General features: G+C 61.8%; 1 protein-coding gene across 6 annotated transcripts in view; it reads left to right on the top strand.

Moving 5' to 3' along the window:
• SYT7 (synaptotagmin 7) overlaps positions 1 to 14,089 on the top strand; it is a 58,737-nt gene that overhangs the window by 30,960 nt on the left and 13,688 nt on the right. Inside the window, exons 4-7 of one of the 6 annotated variants that reach the window (XM_060017455.1) lie at positions 1,035 to 1,166; positions 2,040 to 2,264; positions 5,818 to 6,186; positions 10,362 to 10,484. The exons of 1 other annotated variant lie outside the window; for it this stretch is intronic. In XM_060017455.1, the coding sequence (XP_059873438.1) occupies positions 1,035 to 1,166; positions 2,040 to 2,264; positions 5,818 to 6,186; positions 10,362 to 10,484 (849 nt within the window). The remainder of the gene's footprint in view (positions 1 to 1,034; positions 1,167 to 2,039; positions 2,265 to 5,817; positions 6,187 to 10,361; positions 10,485 to 14,089) is intronic. 4 more of the 6 variants (XM_060017456.1, XM_060017457.1, XM_060017458.1 and 1 more) reach the window with 4 other exon arrangements.

Genomic DNA, 14,089 nt, shown 5'->3' with positions numbered 1-14,089 from the left:
TCTGCTTCTTCGGTAGGACATGTCACAGCACAGGAGGGGGTGGGGAGACTGGGGTACACGTTCCTTCCAGACCCAGGAGCTCCAGTTTGGAAAAGGACAGGGGCAGGCCAGGTACATGCCAAGGGCTGGAGGCTGAGTCTGCCCATCTGTCCCCCCACAGAAGGGCAGGCTTCCTCCGCACAGGCCCAGGCCTCCACGTGAAGGGCCCCCCCGTGACCTGCAGACAACCACCATGTCAGAGGCCTGGAGACGCTTCCCTTTGCTGGGGTGACCCAGCCACCACTTTTGCAATGAGCAGAGAATGCCTTCCGTTCAGCTGAGATCTGGCCGGTCTCCTGTGAAGCCTGCATCCCAGGCTTTCCCGAGGCTGGGAGAGAACAGAGGAGGCCAGGGGGACCTCAGGCCAGTGGGAGGAGGAGAGACTGGCAGGGAGCTGGGCCTGTCCCAAGAGTGGCTCCGTTAGGTAGCTGGAAGAGGGGAGAACTCCCGGTCTTCCAGAACTGGGGCCTCAACCCCGGCATGGGAGAGCGGATGGCTCAGCGGTTACAGCCAGCCTTAGGGTTCGACAGGCAGGGAGACTGAGGCCCAGCACGTGGGCAGCAGGGTTTGATCTACCTTTCAGCAATCTCCAGCCAGAAGCCAGCACCCTGTCCTCCGCCCACTCCCCACGCCATCGCCATCCCAGCCCAGGCCGTGTCCCCGGCCCCCCCACCTCTTCCCTCCCCTTCCCCTCCCCCTCCCCTCCTCTCTCACCATCTTTCTCTCTCCCACCAGCTTCCCGGGTGCGAGGCTCCAGTCTGCCCGCCTGCGGCTCGCCTCCTTGCACGCGGCTTCTCCCGCCCTGGAGCGTGTGCGGGTGTGTGTGTGCGCGTGCGCCCGTGCGTGTGCCACCCGCCTCTCTTCCCCTCACAGGAGCCGACCCCGGCCCGCCCCCGGCCCGCCCCACCCTCCCCCTCTGCCCGCCGCACAGGACTTGCAGTTCTTGTTTCTTCTTGTATCTCCCTGTTTTCTCCCCTCTCTCTCTGCCCCTCCAGTGATCTAGACAGAGACTTTTGGAATAACAATGAGAGCACAGTGCAGCAGAAATGGAGCTCCTACCCTCCCAAGGAGTTTATTCTAAACATTTCACCCTACGCCCCTTATGGCGACCCACGACTGTCCCTCAAGTGAGTGACTTTACCTGGTTTGATCATATGTACCGAGTATCCGAGTATCCGCGCACGCCCTCCTCCCCCCCGTCCCCCCCGGCCCCTCACTTCTCCTGCCCCCTCCCCACCCGCGCACCCCATGGGCAGGCTGACCATGGAGACGAGCAACCCCTCCTGACCCCCCGGCCTGCCTGCCCCTCCCCGTCCCCTCCCCCAGGGCTAGCCCCCAGCTGGTCCCCGCGGCCCCGGCCCCCTCTGTGCAGTCAGGATGGGGTTGCCCGTTTTTGGTCCCTCCCTCTCGGTGTGGCTGCTTCCTCCTCCCTGCTGTGTGCCGCTGCCCTGGCTGCTCTGGCGGTGGTCGGTGGTCGGTGGTCGTGGCGGTGGTGGCGGTGATGGTGGTGGTGCTGATGAACTCTGACTAACACGGCTTTCTCTCTCTCCCTGCCTTGGGGCCTCCTGGCCTGGACAGCCCGCTCTTCCTCCGTCGTTAACCCTTCGTTGTCCTGTGGGATAGACTTGGAGGTGGCTGTCCTCCCCCCACCCCCGCCGCCCCAGCCCCAGGCGGTGGGGAGGGGCCCCCCTCCACTGTCGTGGTGCGTTGTTCTCCGACCCCAGCCCGCCTGGCCCCCTCTCTCCTCTCTGCAGGCTCCGCTGGTGACCCATCTGCAGTGCTGATGTCTCTCTCTCTCTCTCTCTCCCTCTCTCTCTCTGTCGTCTCTTGTCCGTCTGTCTCTCTCCTCCTCCTCTCTCACTGTCTCTTTCTTCCTTTTATCTGTCGTTGTTTTTCCCCCTCTTACCACCCCATCCCCACCCCCACGTGTGGCCTGCCCTCTGTCCCCCCACCGCCACCCCCGGTGCCCCTCTGGACCGGCTGCCTCCTGGTGCCTCCAGTGGCACCCTCCTGGCTGGCGCCAAAGTGGCCGCCGCTGCGGGGCTGGCAGTGGAGCGGGGAGGCCGGCTGGGGGAGAAGCCGGCGCCGGTGCCGCCACCCGGAGAGGACGCCTTGAGAAGCGGCGGCGCTGCCCCCAGCGAGCCGGGCAGCAGCGGCAAGGCGGGGAGAGGCCGCTGGCGGACGGTGCAGAGCCACCTGGCCGCCGGGAAGCTCAACTTGTCCAAGTGAGTGATGGCCCCACGGCCGCCGGAGCCGTGAGCTCAGGCCTGCCCCCGCCAGTGTGGACAGCAGGACCCCTGGCATGCCCGCTGCTGCCCCCAGAGGTGCCGTCCTCGGCCCCTGGCTCATCCCATCCCTTCACGAGACCCCCATCATCCTTGCCATCGGGCACGACTAACTCAGCCATGCACTGTGCATCTCAGCCTCCGGCTGCTGCCCCATCAGTTTCTTTCTTTGCCGGTGACCAGGTCATTCCATTTTCTGCCCCCGGGGCAGCTTCATTTCAGTCCTTGGGTCATCCCATCCTCTTTGATTGGCCGCTCCATCTCAGCCTCCATGGGCATCAGGCTGCAGCTGTTAGCCATTGGACCATCCATCCCTGGGGAGCTGGCCCACTCTCAGCCTGTTTTCTGCCACTCATCTGCCACCGGGCTTTCCCTCTTGCAGCCAGCAGGTGGCTCTAGACCCGGGGTTAAGCCATTTCATTCTGACTCTCAGGCGACTCCATTGGCTTGTCCCAGTCTTGCTTGCACTGTGACACCATCCGTTCCACAGGCCAGCCCTGAGCAGCTGGGACGCCCCCACTGGCTCATCCTCATCTCGGCCATCCCCATCGGCTGTCCCAGTCTTGGTCAGTGCGCGGTCCCACTCTCAGCTGTTGGGATTGTGTGTTCTTGGAGGTTGGGTTGTTGAGCCCTAGCTAACTTCTCTTTTCTGACGAAGGTGGTCTGGACATCAGACAGAAGAGCTGTTTCCTTTTTAATAACTGTCTGAGCCGGCCAGTCAGTCCCTCCCTGGGAGCAGCAGACATAGGGCTAGCTCCTGTTCTCAGCAGACAGTATGTTCTCCCCTCCCACCATGGGGCAGCCTTATTCTCATCTTGGCTCTTAGAACCTTCCATTTCCCCATAGCTGAGCCTTCCGGGCTCTAAATCCTTTGAACTACGACCGTTCTCACCCATTGGGATATAGGTTCCATTTTCAGCTTTTAGAACTGCCTCGTTCCCAGCTAATGGAGCAGTCTCTCACTTAGAAGGCCAACAGCCCTGACCCCTTCTTAGCGGCTGGGCTGGTTCTCCTTAGAAAGCCTGTGGTTCCCGCCATTGGGACCACCGAGGGCCACCACGCTGAGACCCCATTTGCTCGTTGGCCTGAGGGAGCACGAGCGGATTTCTCCCCGACACTGAGCCTCCGGAGAACCCCAGAGGGAAGCCCCACACCCCCTCAGAGAGCCAGGCCCAGTGCCCCACCCACGCCAGGACACCCCCTCAGAGAGCCAGGCCCAGTGCCCCACCCATGCCAGGACACCCCCTCAGAGAGCCAGGCCCAGCGCCCCACCCACGCTAGGTTGCTTTGGCCACAGACTCCAGGCTGGTTGAGGCCTCTGAGCCATCCACTGGCTCCAGGCCTGGAGGAACTGATTTTACTTTCCCGTGACTGAGAGGTTGTAAGTTGGACTAATTTGGGCTGTGACAGAAAACCAAAATGAGGTCAAACACGGAGGAGGAGGCGGCTGCCCGGGTGCCGTCCACCCGCTTCCTCGGCCTGCCCCCCGGGAGCTGTGGGCCTCCCTGGCCAGCCAGGCCTGCACCTGCCTCTGGTGGTCGCCCTGATTCCAGGCCTGAGCCAGGCAAGGCTGCCGCTCCTTCCAAGACCCCAGCTAAAGCCCTGTTTTGCTTTTCTCTCTTTCTTCCTTCCTTCCTTCTTTCCTGCTTTTCTTTTCTTTCCTTCTTTCTTTCTTTCTTTCTTTCTTTTCTTTCTTTCCTCCTTTCTTTCTTTCTGTCTTTCTTTCTTTCTTTCTTTCTGTCTTTCTTTCTGTCTTTCTTTCTTTCTTTTTCTCTTTACTATTCTCTGACTTTCTCTCCCTCTTTTGCTCTCACTCTTCTTGTCTCTTTCTCTCTCTCAGCGCACAGGGGCAGCCTAACTGTTGTCCTTTTGATTCCCAGGATAGGCTCAGGGGGTGAGCCAGGCTGAGGTCTGGTTGCAGTGGTGAAAGTGGCTCCAAGGGCCCTGGGGCCTCCCTCGGGCAGCTCGGGGGTACCACGGCTACCCTGTGGCTCTAGACCAGGAGGCGGCAAGCTATCTCTATAAGAAGCCTGATAGGGAAGAGGCTTTGCGAGTCGCATACCCTCTTTTATGACTACTCAACCCCAGCCTTGTAGCCCCAAAGCAGCCACAGGCAGGATGTAAATTAATGACAATGGCTGTATTCCAGTAAAACTTTATTTACAAAAACAAGTGGTGGGCCAGATTTGGCCCACAGGCCATAGCTTGCCAACCCCTGCCCTAGACAACTGGAATGGAAGATGGAGGGAAGGAACAGAAGAAGTGGAGGTTGGGCCCTCTGAGGCTGTGGCCCTGCATGCGCTGAAATCTCTGGCCAGGAGACAAAGCAGACAGGTTGCCTGGGGAGGCCAGGAGTCTCTGACTCCTTCTGTTTCCACCTCCTAAGACATTTGCAGCTTCCACTGTCAAGGGAGCATGCTTCCCTGGGCCTGACCTCATTGGTCCCCATGGCAACTGCATGACGGAGGCAACTCAGGAATTTTTACCCCGTTTTACAGAAGAGGAAACTGAGAGGTGGACTCCCTTTTCCAAAGTCCCACGGTTAAGAAGCGGCAGAGATGGGCTTTGAACCCTGGGTCTCTCTGACCCCAGACCACCTCTGATGAGCCGTGTCCTGTCTCCTGTCTGTCCTTGCCCTGTTCCCAGAGTGTTTCAGAGATGCTGGTGGCCCATGAGGCAGGTACCATCTTACAGGTGCACAGAGGACAGGATAATTACCCTGTTCTTCGTCAGAACTGTGGTAAAGTGGCCAGCCAAGTGGTTTCCTGCGTCCCGTCCTCTGACTGGGCGTCATTCCCAAGATCCCGGGAATTGACCCTAAGCCTCAGATACAAGGAACCCCAGAAGGAGGGCAAAGATCTGCGCCAGAGCCTGAACCGGAGTCAGCGCCAGCCACAGGGCAGAGGTCCGGGAGCCCGAGGACGCGCCCCAGCGTCCGAGGACAAAGCACGAGAATCCCTGGCTTCCGCTGACTCACCACGCATTACTAGGCCAGCGCTGCGCTGGCCTGGATTTCCTCGCGTCTGCAAACGCCAGTAGTACTTAGAATGCAGAGGCAGACTTTCCCGGGGTCCCCCAGTGAGACGACGGGAGGGGGTGGCCCAGCTCCCTCCACCCCGTCCCAGGCCAACATGACAGGCAGCCACAGGGCCCTGGGACCTGCCTTCACCACGCAGCCTCTGCAGCTCCCGCGGCCCCACCCAGACCATCAGACAGGAAGTATCGGGCACTAACTGAGCCAGGGCCAGGGCGGGGGGGCTGCTGGGCGGGGCCGGCCTGGGGGCCTCAGGGTGGGCGCGGGGCTCAGCGGCCGCCTGGCTGAGGGGGTGGCAGCGACGACGGCAGTGGCGACAACTCCGATGGAGGCCCGGCGAGGGCCGGCAGAGCGCGCCCCTTACTGGGGCCTCCTCGTCCTGGCCCTAGGCTTCTTTCTCCTCCACTGTGATCCCTTCACCTGCTTCTCCTTTCTCTCCTCTCCTCCACCCGCCCCAAGTTTCGAGGACTCCACCCTGTCCACGACCACTACCCTTGAGTCTATCCCCAGCTCCACGGGAGAGCCGAAATGCCAGCGACCCTGCACTCTGATGCGGCAGCAGAGCCTGCAGCAGCCGCTGAGCCAGCACCAGCGGGGCCGGCAGACCAGCCAGCCCACCACCAGCCAGAGCCTGGGCCAGCTGCAGGCCCACGCGGCCTCCGTGCCGGGCCCCAACTCTCGGGCCTACGGCCGGGGCCAGGCTCGGCAGGGCTCCTCGGCCGGCTCCAAGTACCGGCCTGCCGGCGGCCGCAGCCGCTCCAACCCAGGCAGCTGGGACCACGTGGTGGGGCAGATTCGAAACCGAGGCTTGGACATGAAATCCTTCCTGTAAGTCCCCCCCTTGAGTGGCCCGGCCCGCCCCCCTCCCCGACCCAGCCTCTTTCCTCCCTGTCTCCTTGGGAGTGGCTGGCCCAGAATGATCTTAGCCCTCCATCTACGAGGCAGGGGGCCCAGCAGACTCCGCTGCCCCCTCCCCAGCCTCCTGTGGCTTGCGGCTCGTGCCTAAAGCCCCCCGTGGAAGGACTCGTATCTGAGCCACCCCTCTGAGGACTCCAGCCCCGCTCGGTGCCCCCAGGGCTTGGAGAAGTTCCTCCCTGAAAGTCAGTGGAGACACTAGGGGATGTTGCTGGGGTCCCCGCATCTGTCTCTCCCCTTCCCAGCCAGTCCCAGGCTCTCCTGGCCTCCCTCCCCTCCCTGCTCTCCTGTGACCTCTCTCCTCCCCTCCCAAACCTGGCCTCCCTCACTCCATGGGTCAGGCCTCGCCTCCTCCCCTCCAGTTTCCTTCTGCCTGTAACCCAACTCTGCTCACCTTCCTGCTGCCACTTCCTCCCTCCCTCCCACTTCCCCTGTCCTCTGCCTCTCTGACCTTCTGTAGCCACCTGCCCTCCAGCTCTCTCCCTGGCTCCCGCCACGACCCATTCCCTGAGGACAAACCTCCGATGTTCCCCCGAAGCTTTAGAAAATGTTTCTGAATCAGAGCCCTCTTTCGCGCGTACAGGTCAGAGAAGTAACAAGACACCATCGGTGTCCGGCCTTAGCCGTTCCCCTCTGCTGTGTGTGTCCCCCCAGCCCCCCACCGTGTGCCCCCCTGGCCCCGCCCTCACTGGTAGAGCCCTGCCCGGGGTGCCCTCTCCCTCGTGTCCCTCTGAGCATCTATACTCACTCTCAGAGCCCAGGGCAGGCCTGGGCTTCAGTCCCTGACGTCACCTCCTTCCTCTGGCCTAACGTGACCTTCCTTCCAGGCTCTGGGGATTATTCTCATCACCCAGGTCTTTCCTGGGAGCACTTTTCATGGAGCAGGAGACCAGCGCACTAAGCCTGGGAGAGGAGAAAGGGAGGAGGAAGGGGAAGGCCAAGGTGAAGGCCCAGCTCATTGGCACGATGTGGGGATTCTGAAGGCGAACAAGTCCTCAGAGCATCCTGCCTCTCTGGCTGAGACCCCAGCCCGAAAGGGCGGTCGGGAGTGCTGCCCCTGGAAGGAGCACCCCCATGGAAGACACCCCACCACGCCAGCTTCCCATACCCATGCAAGTGGCCTGTGGCCCTGGCCAGGCAGGACACGCTGCCTGTGACGCTACTTGGCAAGACCGGGCGGCGCATCTTTTGGGGCTTCCCCCCACCCAAGGACCCTTGGGAATCCAGCTGGATGCCTGCGTGAGACAAGATGCCCAGCAGAGCCTCCTGGCCTCCAGGAGGCGGTGTGTCCTGGGACGGACGCCGTGGCACCAGTGGATTAGGAAAGTGGTGGGAATTGAACAGCGCCGAGAACCAGCCAGAAGCCGGCAGCCCTCTGCCCCTCCTGACCGCAGGCTGCTCTCTGCACAGCCACCCCCTGCCTTGCATTCTAGCGGCCATCACAGGGGGACACGGGCTACGCCTGGGCTCTGGGAAGAAAACCCGCGGCAGAAAGCCCCCAGGGTGCCCGCTCTTCCCCGCCTCTCTAGCTGGCGAAGATTTGATGAGCATCACTCAGCACCTTTGTCTGCGCTGCTTCTGCCCACCGCAGCTTTCGTGCCCCTCACCTGCCGGCCACCCCCAGAGCCCTCCTCATCCCCCCGCCTCTTCCACTTGTCGTCCCTCACAGCAGGGGTCAGCAGACTTTTTCTGTAAAGGACCAGATTATAAACCATTTAGGCTCTGAGGGACACGTGTGGTCTCGATCACATTTTTTTTTTAAACAATCCTTTAAAAATGTACAAACCATTCTTAGCCTGTGGGCTGTATAAAAACAGGCCACCAGCTGTAGTTTGCCGGCCCCCGACCCCTGCCTTACAGCTTCGCTGGCGTGCTTCTGACGCCCTTCTCTTGCCCCAAATGCTGGTGGCCCAGGTAGAGTCGGGGCGAGAAGGCTAACCGGGCGCCCCCGGGATCCCACCCCCCTTTGCAGGGAGAAGGCATTCCTCCTGCTTCGTGGATGTGGCGCCTCCCAACCCCACTAGCTTCTCCCCCAAATCTCCAACTCTCGCCCTTCATTCTCGCCCCTGCGCCCCGTGATGCCACGGAGAACGACAGATCGGGGACTTACGCAGAGGAGCCGTTTTGTCTTTAAGAAGAGCACAAGGAATATCCGGAAAATGAATTAACCAGGGGAAAACCTGCTGCTTCCGTCGGGTTTGCCTTCCCCCAGCACAACCAGCTCCCGAGGAGCCAGATGGAATTTTACCAAATCTGAAACAGTACCGGTGGGCAGGGAACAAAGAAAATGAGGATTCGTCCTGAGGGAAGGGGGGAGTTGTTTCCCGAAAGTTAGATGCGGCTGCAAGTGTCAGCCTGGAGCAACCGTGCCCAGGAGAAAGATGCAAAGACGGGGCAGCGTCCACCTAGCTTCGGCCCCTCCTCGGCCCCCACGGCCATCTCCCATTTTCCAAGACCCCCGGACCTCCGCCCCTCCCCTCGCTTGTCACTTCTCAAGGTAGAGTTCCCTTTTTGACAACTTCTCTGGAAAACAGCCGTAGCCAGCGGTTCCTCTCTGAACCTCGCCCTCTTGGATGGTGGTTGAAGTCGTAGACTTCCTAACCCAGGATCTCCCACCTTCCAGAACCTTCCATCAGGCTTACCATCTCTCCCTTGGCCCTTCCTGAGACATGCTTTCATGTCTGCCCCATCCAAGAATCCCCTCTCCCCTTGTTCAGATGAGAGCTCAACACTGGAGGAGCTCAGCAAAGCACCCAGAAAACACCCACCAACTCAGATGGTTTTGAGAGGCAGAGGGTCACTTTTCACCCCCGGAAAGTGCAGGCAGCCCTGCAGTTGCCCAGCGGTTCTCCGACAGAGCCTCACACTAGAGACGTCTCACCTTGACCTCCGGCCGCACACTGCTGCCCACATGGCGACTCCACGTCCACCTGGACTGAGCCTCCCTCAGAGCAGGATCCCTCCAGCCTCCTCCAGACTGTCCTCACCGCAGACACAGGCTACCTCGAGTCCTCCCGGGACGTCTCCAGACCTTGCCAGCCTTCTGCACTTTCTCTCTCTCCTCCTTTGCCTTTTTTTTTTTTTTTTTTTTTTTGGCGGTACGCGGGCCTCTCACTGTTGCAGCCTCTCCCGTTGCGGAGCACAGGCTCCGGACGCGCAGGCTCAGCGGCCATGGCTCACGGGCCCAGCCGCTCCACGGCATGTGGGATCTTCCCGGACCTGGGCACGAACCCGTGTCCCCTGCATCGGCAGGCGGACTCTCAACCACTGCGCCACCAGGGAAGCCCCCACCTTTGCCTTTTGATGACTTCTCTAAGGAGAGGCCCCTGAACTGGCCCCAAAAGCCTCGGTGGTTACTCCCCGGATCTCCAGGAAGGGGGACGCAGGAGAAGACCCGCGACGGCCAGCACGCCATACGCCGGAAGAGACTCGCATTCTCCTCCAACGGGCCATGTGTCCAGGGACCTGGGGGAGGGAGCTCCTGAGACCCCCCTCCTGGCATCAAGCACACTGGCTGACCAAAGGACCCAGAGATGTCTTTATGAGGGGCTTAACTGGGTGCAGTGCCCATTGGATTTCCAAACCTTCTGAGAACCTCCCGCCTGGGAGCCCAAACCCACCCGCGCGGCCCCCAAGCAAGATGGCAGCGCAGCCCTCCCTCTTCTCCCAGCGGCCCAGATGGTCTGAGCGAGTAGCCCCTGGCCTTTGTTCAGCCAGAGGTGAACCAACCTTGGAAAGGGACCATGTCCCAGGGCCTGGGCCCCACTCCCCGCAGCCTTCCCCGTGTGTTTCCTGGGGACGTCCCGGTCGCGGGCCACCTCGCAGGCCTCTGCCCAGCCCCTTCCCCGCGGCTAGCTGGGTCTCAGGCCGTGGACACCTCCCCTCACCCCTGCTGCCTCCTGCTCTGCTCTACAACTGTTGACAGTGCTGAAGTTTGGTTTCTCTTCTGCAGGGCCAGTTTCTTACACTTGTTTCTTCTCTCTCTTTGTCTCTGTCTCTGTCTCTGTCTCTCTCTCCTTCCCCTCCCCGCCTCCGCCCCTGGGGCCTCCTCCTTTCACCCTGGCTGGTGGGCTGCCCACCCCTGGCAGGGAAGGCCGGATGGTGGTGCTATCCTTGGTCTTAGGGCTTTCGGAACAGGATGACTTTGCCAATATCCCTGACCTGCAAAACCCAGGAACCCAGCAGAACCAGAACGCTCAGGGGGACAAGAGGTACGAGCACAGGCGAGGGCCTGCGGCGGCGGCAGCAGAGAAGGAGGCGTGGAGAGGCCACCAGCCTCGACCGCCGGTTGCTGGACGAGGCGGCGGCGCCTTCAGCGGATGCTGGAGCAGGACAGCCCCCTCCCCAGCCGGTGCCCTCACACAGGCCACCCTGGTGGTGTCCCTCGGGTCTGAGGCCCGTGTGGCTGTCCTGGGGCCATTCTGGATCAAGCCTGCTCCCCGGGCATGCCTGCCCTCGCCCGGAGCAAGCCAGCCTTTCTGCCCCATCTTCCCGCTTGGCTCCCCTCTGCTGCACCCTCATCTTTCATCTCTGCCCCACCCCGACCCAGAAATCCCAGTTTCTCCGGTGGTTGGTGGGCGGCGGGGATGTTAGGGAAGGGGCGCCAGCCTGTTCTCCCTCATCCCCGCCACCTCAACCTCCCTCTTGCCTGGAGGTCCCGCTGGGGTGATGGACACACGGACACACACACACACACACACACACACACACACACACACACCTGCAGAGATGTGATACGGCTGCTCTCGGCTGATGGAAGAGGAGCCCCTGGTGGGAAGGGTCTGGGGCCTGGGAGAGGCCTGGTGACCAGAAAGGCAGCCCCTGAGCCCAAGGTACCAGGAGGAGGAAATGGGATAGGGGGTGGGGGGGTGAGAGCAGCCGGCAGGTGCTGGTCAGGCCCTCTGTCACCGGGAACCCTGCTGCTGGCCCTCAGGGGTAGCCTGTGTGACCACAGCACAGGCTGAGCCGAGGCCTGGGCATCCAACCATCGTGGCCCCGGCCACCAGGAATGCAGGGAGGCATCTTCGGAGGCCCCCGTTAGAAGCGCTCTCACGGAGAAGGGGACGGGGAAAGATCAGAGGTCCCAGGGTTCAGGCAGCATCACTAAGGTGGGATGATCCTGCACCTGGTCTGGCCGCTTTCTCCCACCTGGCCTTGGGCTGGGCCAGCCACACACCTGTGATCGTGGGAGGAGGCCTCATCACCTTGGCCAGGTGTGCTTTTCATCAGAAAAGGCCCACAGGAGAGTGTGGCCTGGCAGCCAGGTTGCCTCCTCGTTGCTCTGCTACCAGAGCCTCGTTCTGCAACTTTGGGCAAGTCACAGCCCTTCTCTGGGCCTCTGTTTCCTCACCTGTGCAATGAAGGATTGGACAGGGTGACCCCTTCGAGCTCGGACATGCTAAGCCTCTAATGAGGGAGCAGACCCCCGGACTGGGGCGCTTGTCAGAGCCTGTCAGCCAGGCGGAGACCCTGACGCCTGCTTATTAAGAGTCCTGAAGGTGCAGGAAGGGACTGTCCCGGGCTGCTGCCAGGGGCCTGTGTGTTAGGGGAGGACAGGCCAAGTTAGCTGACTTGCCTGTCCGTCTGGTGGCTTCTGGAAACCAACTCTCTTATTTTCTTCCCATCCCGAGTTCCCAGTTGCATGTCTATGGTGGACAAAGCCAGAAGTCCCCAGAGAGTGGGAGGGGAGAGTGGGACCAGCTCTTTCACTCGGTGGTACAGATGGTGTCACACCCTGAGCCCAAGTCCTGGGGTGCGGGAGGAACGGAGTCTGTCACCTCCAACCCCCTGGAGCCACCGGGGTCCTGGCTTCCTGAGCTCAGGGCTCAGAGCTGGGCTGCAGGCGGGCCAGAGGGCCAGGGGCCATGGGCCAGAGGCTGCAGGAGCAGGGCTGCAGCCCTCTGAAAACCTGCTAAGGACCCCCTTGTCGAGAAGGGTGTGAAGCGTGAGGGAGCAGATGCAGGCTGGAAACGAGATTTCATGTCACCCATGTGTTAACCCATGAACTGGCTCCATTTTCACCCACAGCCTGTTTTTACCTCCTCGCCACTTAGGTCTCACTCCATGTAGCACACTCACCCCTTCTGATCATTACATCAGTCGTCCCCTGCCTCCCTGGGAAAGGTGGGTGTGGAGCTGGAGGCCCTGGGCCCACGCCCCAACCCAGCCCGACTTTCCCAGTGGACACAGGCCATTCCCACCCGGTCACGCCCTCCCCATCCTGGAAGCTCATTTCTCGAGGCTCTTGGGGGGTTTCCCAGGTGATCGGCCACTGCAAGGGTGCTTCCTGCCCGGCACTCTCCCATCCCCAAGCTTGGCGTTAGCACCACCCACAAGGCGCTTTAGGGCTCCACCCCTCTGGGTTCCTGGCTGCATGAATCTTGGAATGGTGGGCCTGGGCCAGCTGTCCCTTCCTCCTCAGCTTCTGCCTCCAGACCCAGGGTCTGCCCTTCGGCCCCAGTGCCCCCTTCTCCACCCAGCTGACCCCTTGGCCGGATGTCACCGGGGTAACGGGTGGGTGGCCCTTGGCTGTTGTGTTGGGGAGGACATTCTGCCCCCGAGGTCTGTTAGCAGCAGGCTCCTGGGAGACAGGAGGGCCCTGGGAGGAGGAGTGGCCACTCCAGGTCCCAAGCAAGGTGGGGTGCATCTAGCAAGTCGCTGCCCCCCACTCCCAGGGTCCTTGGTGGCCCTGAAGCCCCGCATCCAGGATCCCCCAAGCCCCTGGGCCTCAGCGCCGGGGCCCCAATAACTTCGGAATGCTGCTGGGCCCAGGAGGGAGGGAAGGAGGCCAAGGCCGCCCCTGGCTCCCACGCCCTGCTGTGCCCGCTCCACCTCGCCCATGCTGTCCTGCACCCATGCGCACCTCATGCTCTCAGCCACCCGCTCACCCTTGCTCCTTGGGATCCGAATGGTTTCCCCCGTGGCCCCACCCCCACCGGAGTCGGGGGCGGGGCCGGGCGGGACCTGGCCACCCCCACGCTGCCCTCGCTCCGAAGCCACCATGTTTCTTCTGTCCCGGTGTGTGTCCCCCGCCTCCTCTCTGCCTCTACTCTCCTCCTTGTCCCCTCGTCGCCCCGCAGCCTCTTCACTCGCCTCCGACTAACCTTTCTCGGCCTCTCTCTCTCCCCCTCCCTCCCGGTCTCCTTCCTCCCATCTGCTCCTCGCAGGGATGTCCCTGGGCCAGTGACGGGCCCTCCGCCTCTCCCTCTGCCTCTGTGCTCCTGTCTCTCTGTCCCTTTCTGTCCTGTGACCTCCGATAGCTTCAGTGGCGCTGACCATCTCTTCCCAGGCTGCTTTGCAGCTGTGCTGACGCTGTGGTGTGGCCAAAATAACTCCGACTTTCTCATACCTTCAGCAGTCAATCTCGGCTCTCTCCTCCTCTCCCACTCTATTTTTAACCTGACTTTACCTCTCCAGCTATTTCAGTCTCCTCCTCCCCGTGCCTGTCTGTGTGAGCACGTGTCCGTGTGTGTATATGTGCGTGTGCTCTGCTCTGGCCGCACCTCTGGGAGGGCGCCCCGCGCCTCCCGGGTGGGGTGGGGCGTTTCCGTGTCGTCCGGGCAAGGCCAGGCCCTCACAGCAGGTGCGCCGTGCCTCTGATTCTCAGAGCGTCTGTCCCCGAAACCGCTCCCTGCTTTTTTGTTTCAGCGTTTCCCAATTCACATGCGCACCTTGGCATGCCGGGGCCTCCCTGAATGTGTGTCCTCTCAGGATCTAAGTGTGCACATCGCTGTATGTCTGTCATCTTGCTGCTCTGGTTGACCTGCCTGGTTGCCCCTGCCATTCTCTCCGTGTTGCCCTGGGTGTCTGTCAGGCT

The sequence above is a fragment of the Delphinus delphis genome, chromosome 8 (genome assembly GCF_949987515.2).
Source record: "Delphinus delphis chromosome 8, mDelDel1.2, whole genome shotgun sequence".
Taxonomy (NCBI): domain Eukaryota; kingdom Metazoa; phylum Chordata; class Mammalia; order Artiodactyla; family Delphinidae; genus Delphinus; species Delphinus delphis.
The sequence above is the reverse complement of the archived record's forward strand: the minus strand, read 5'-3'. Positions and strand labels throughout refer to the sequence as shown.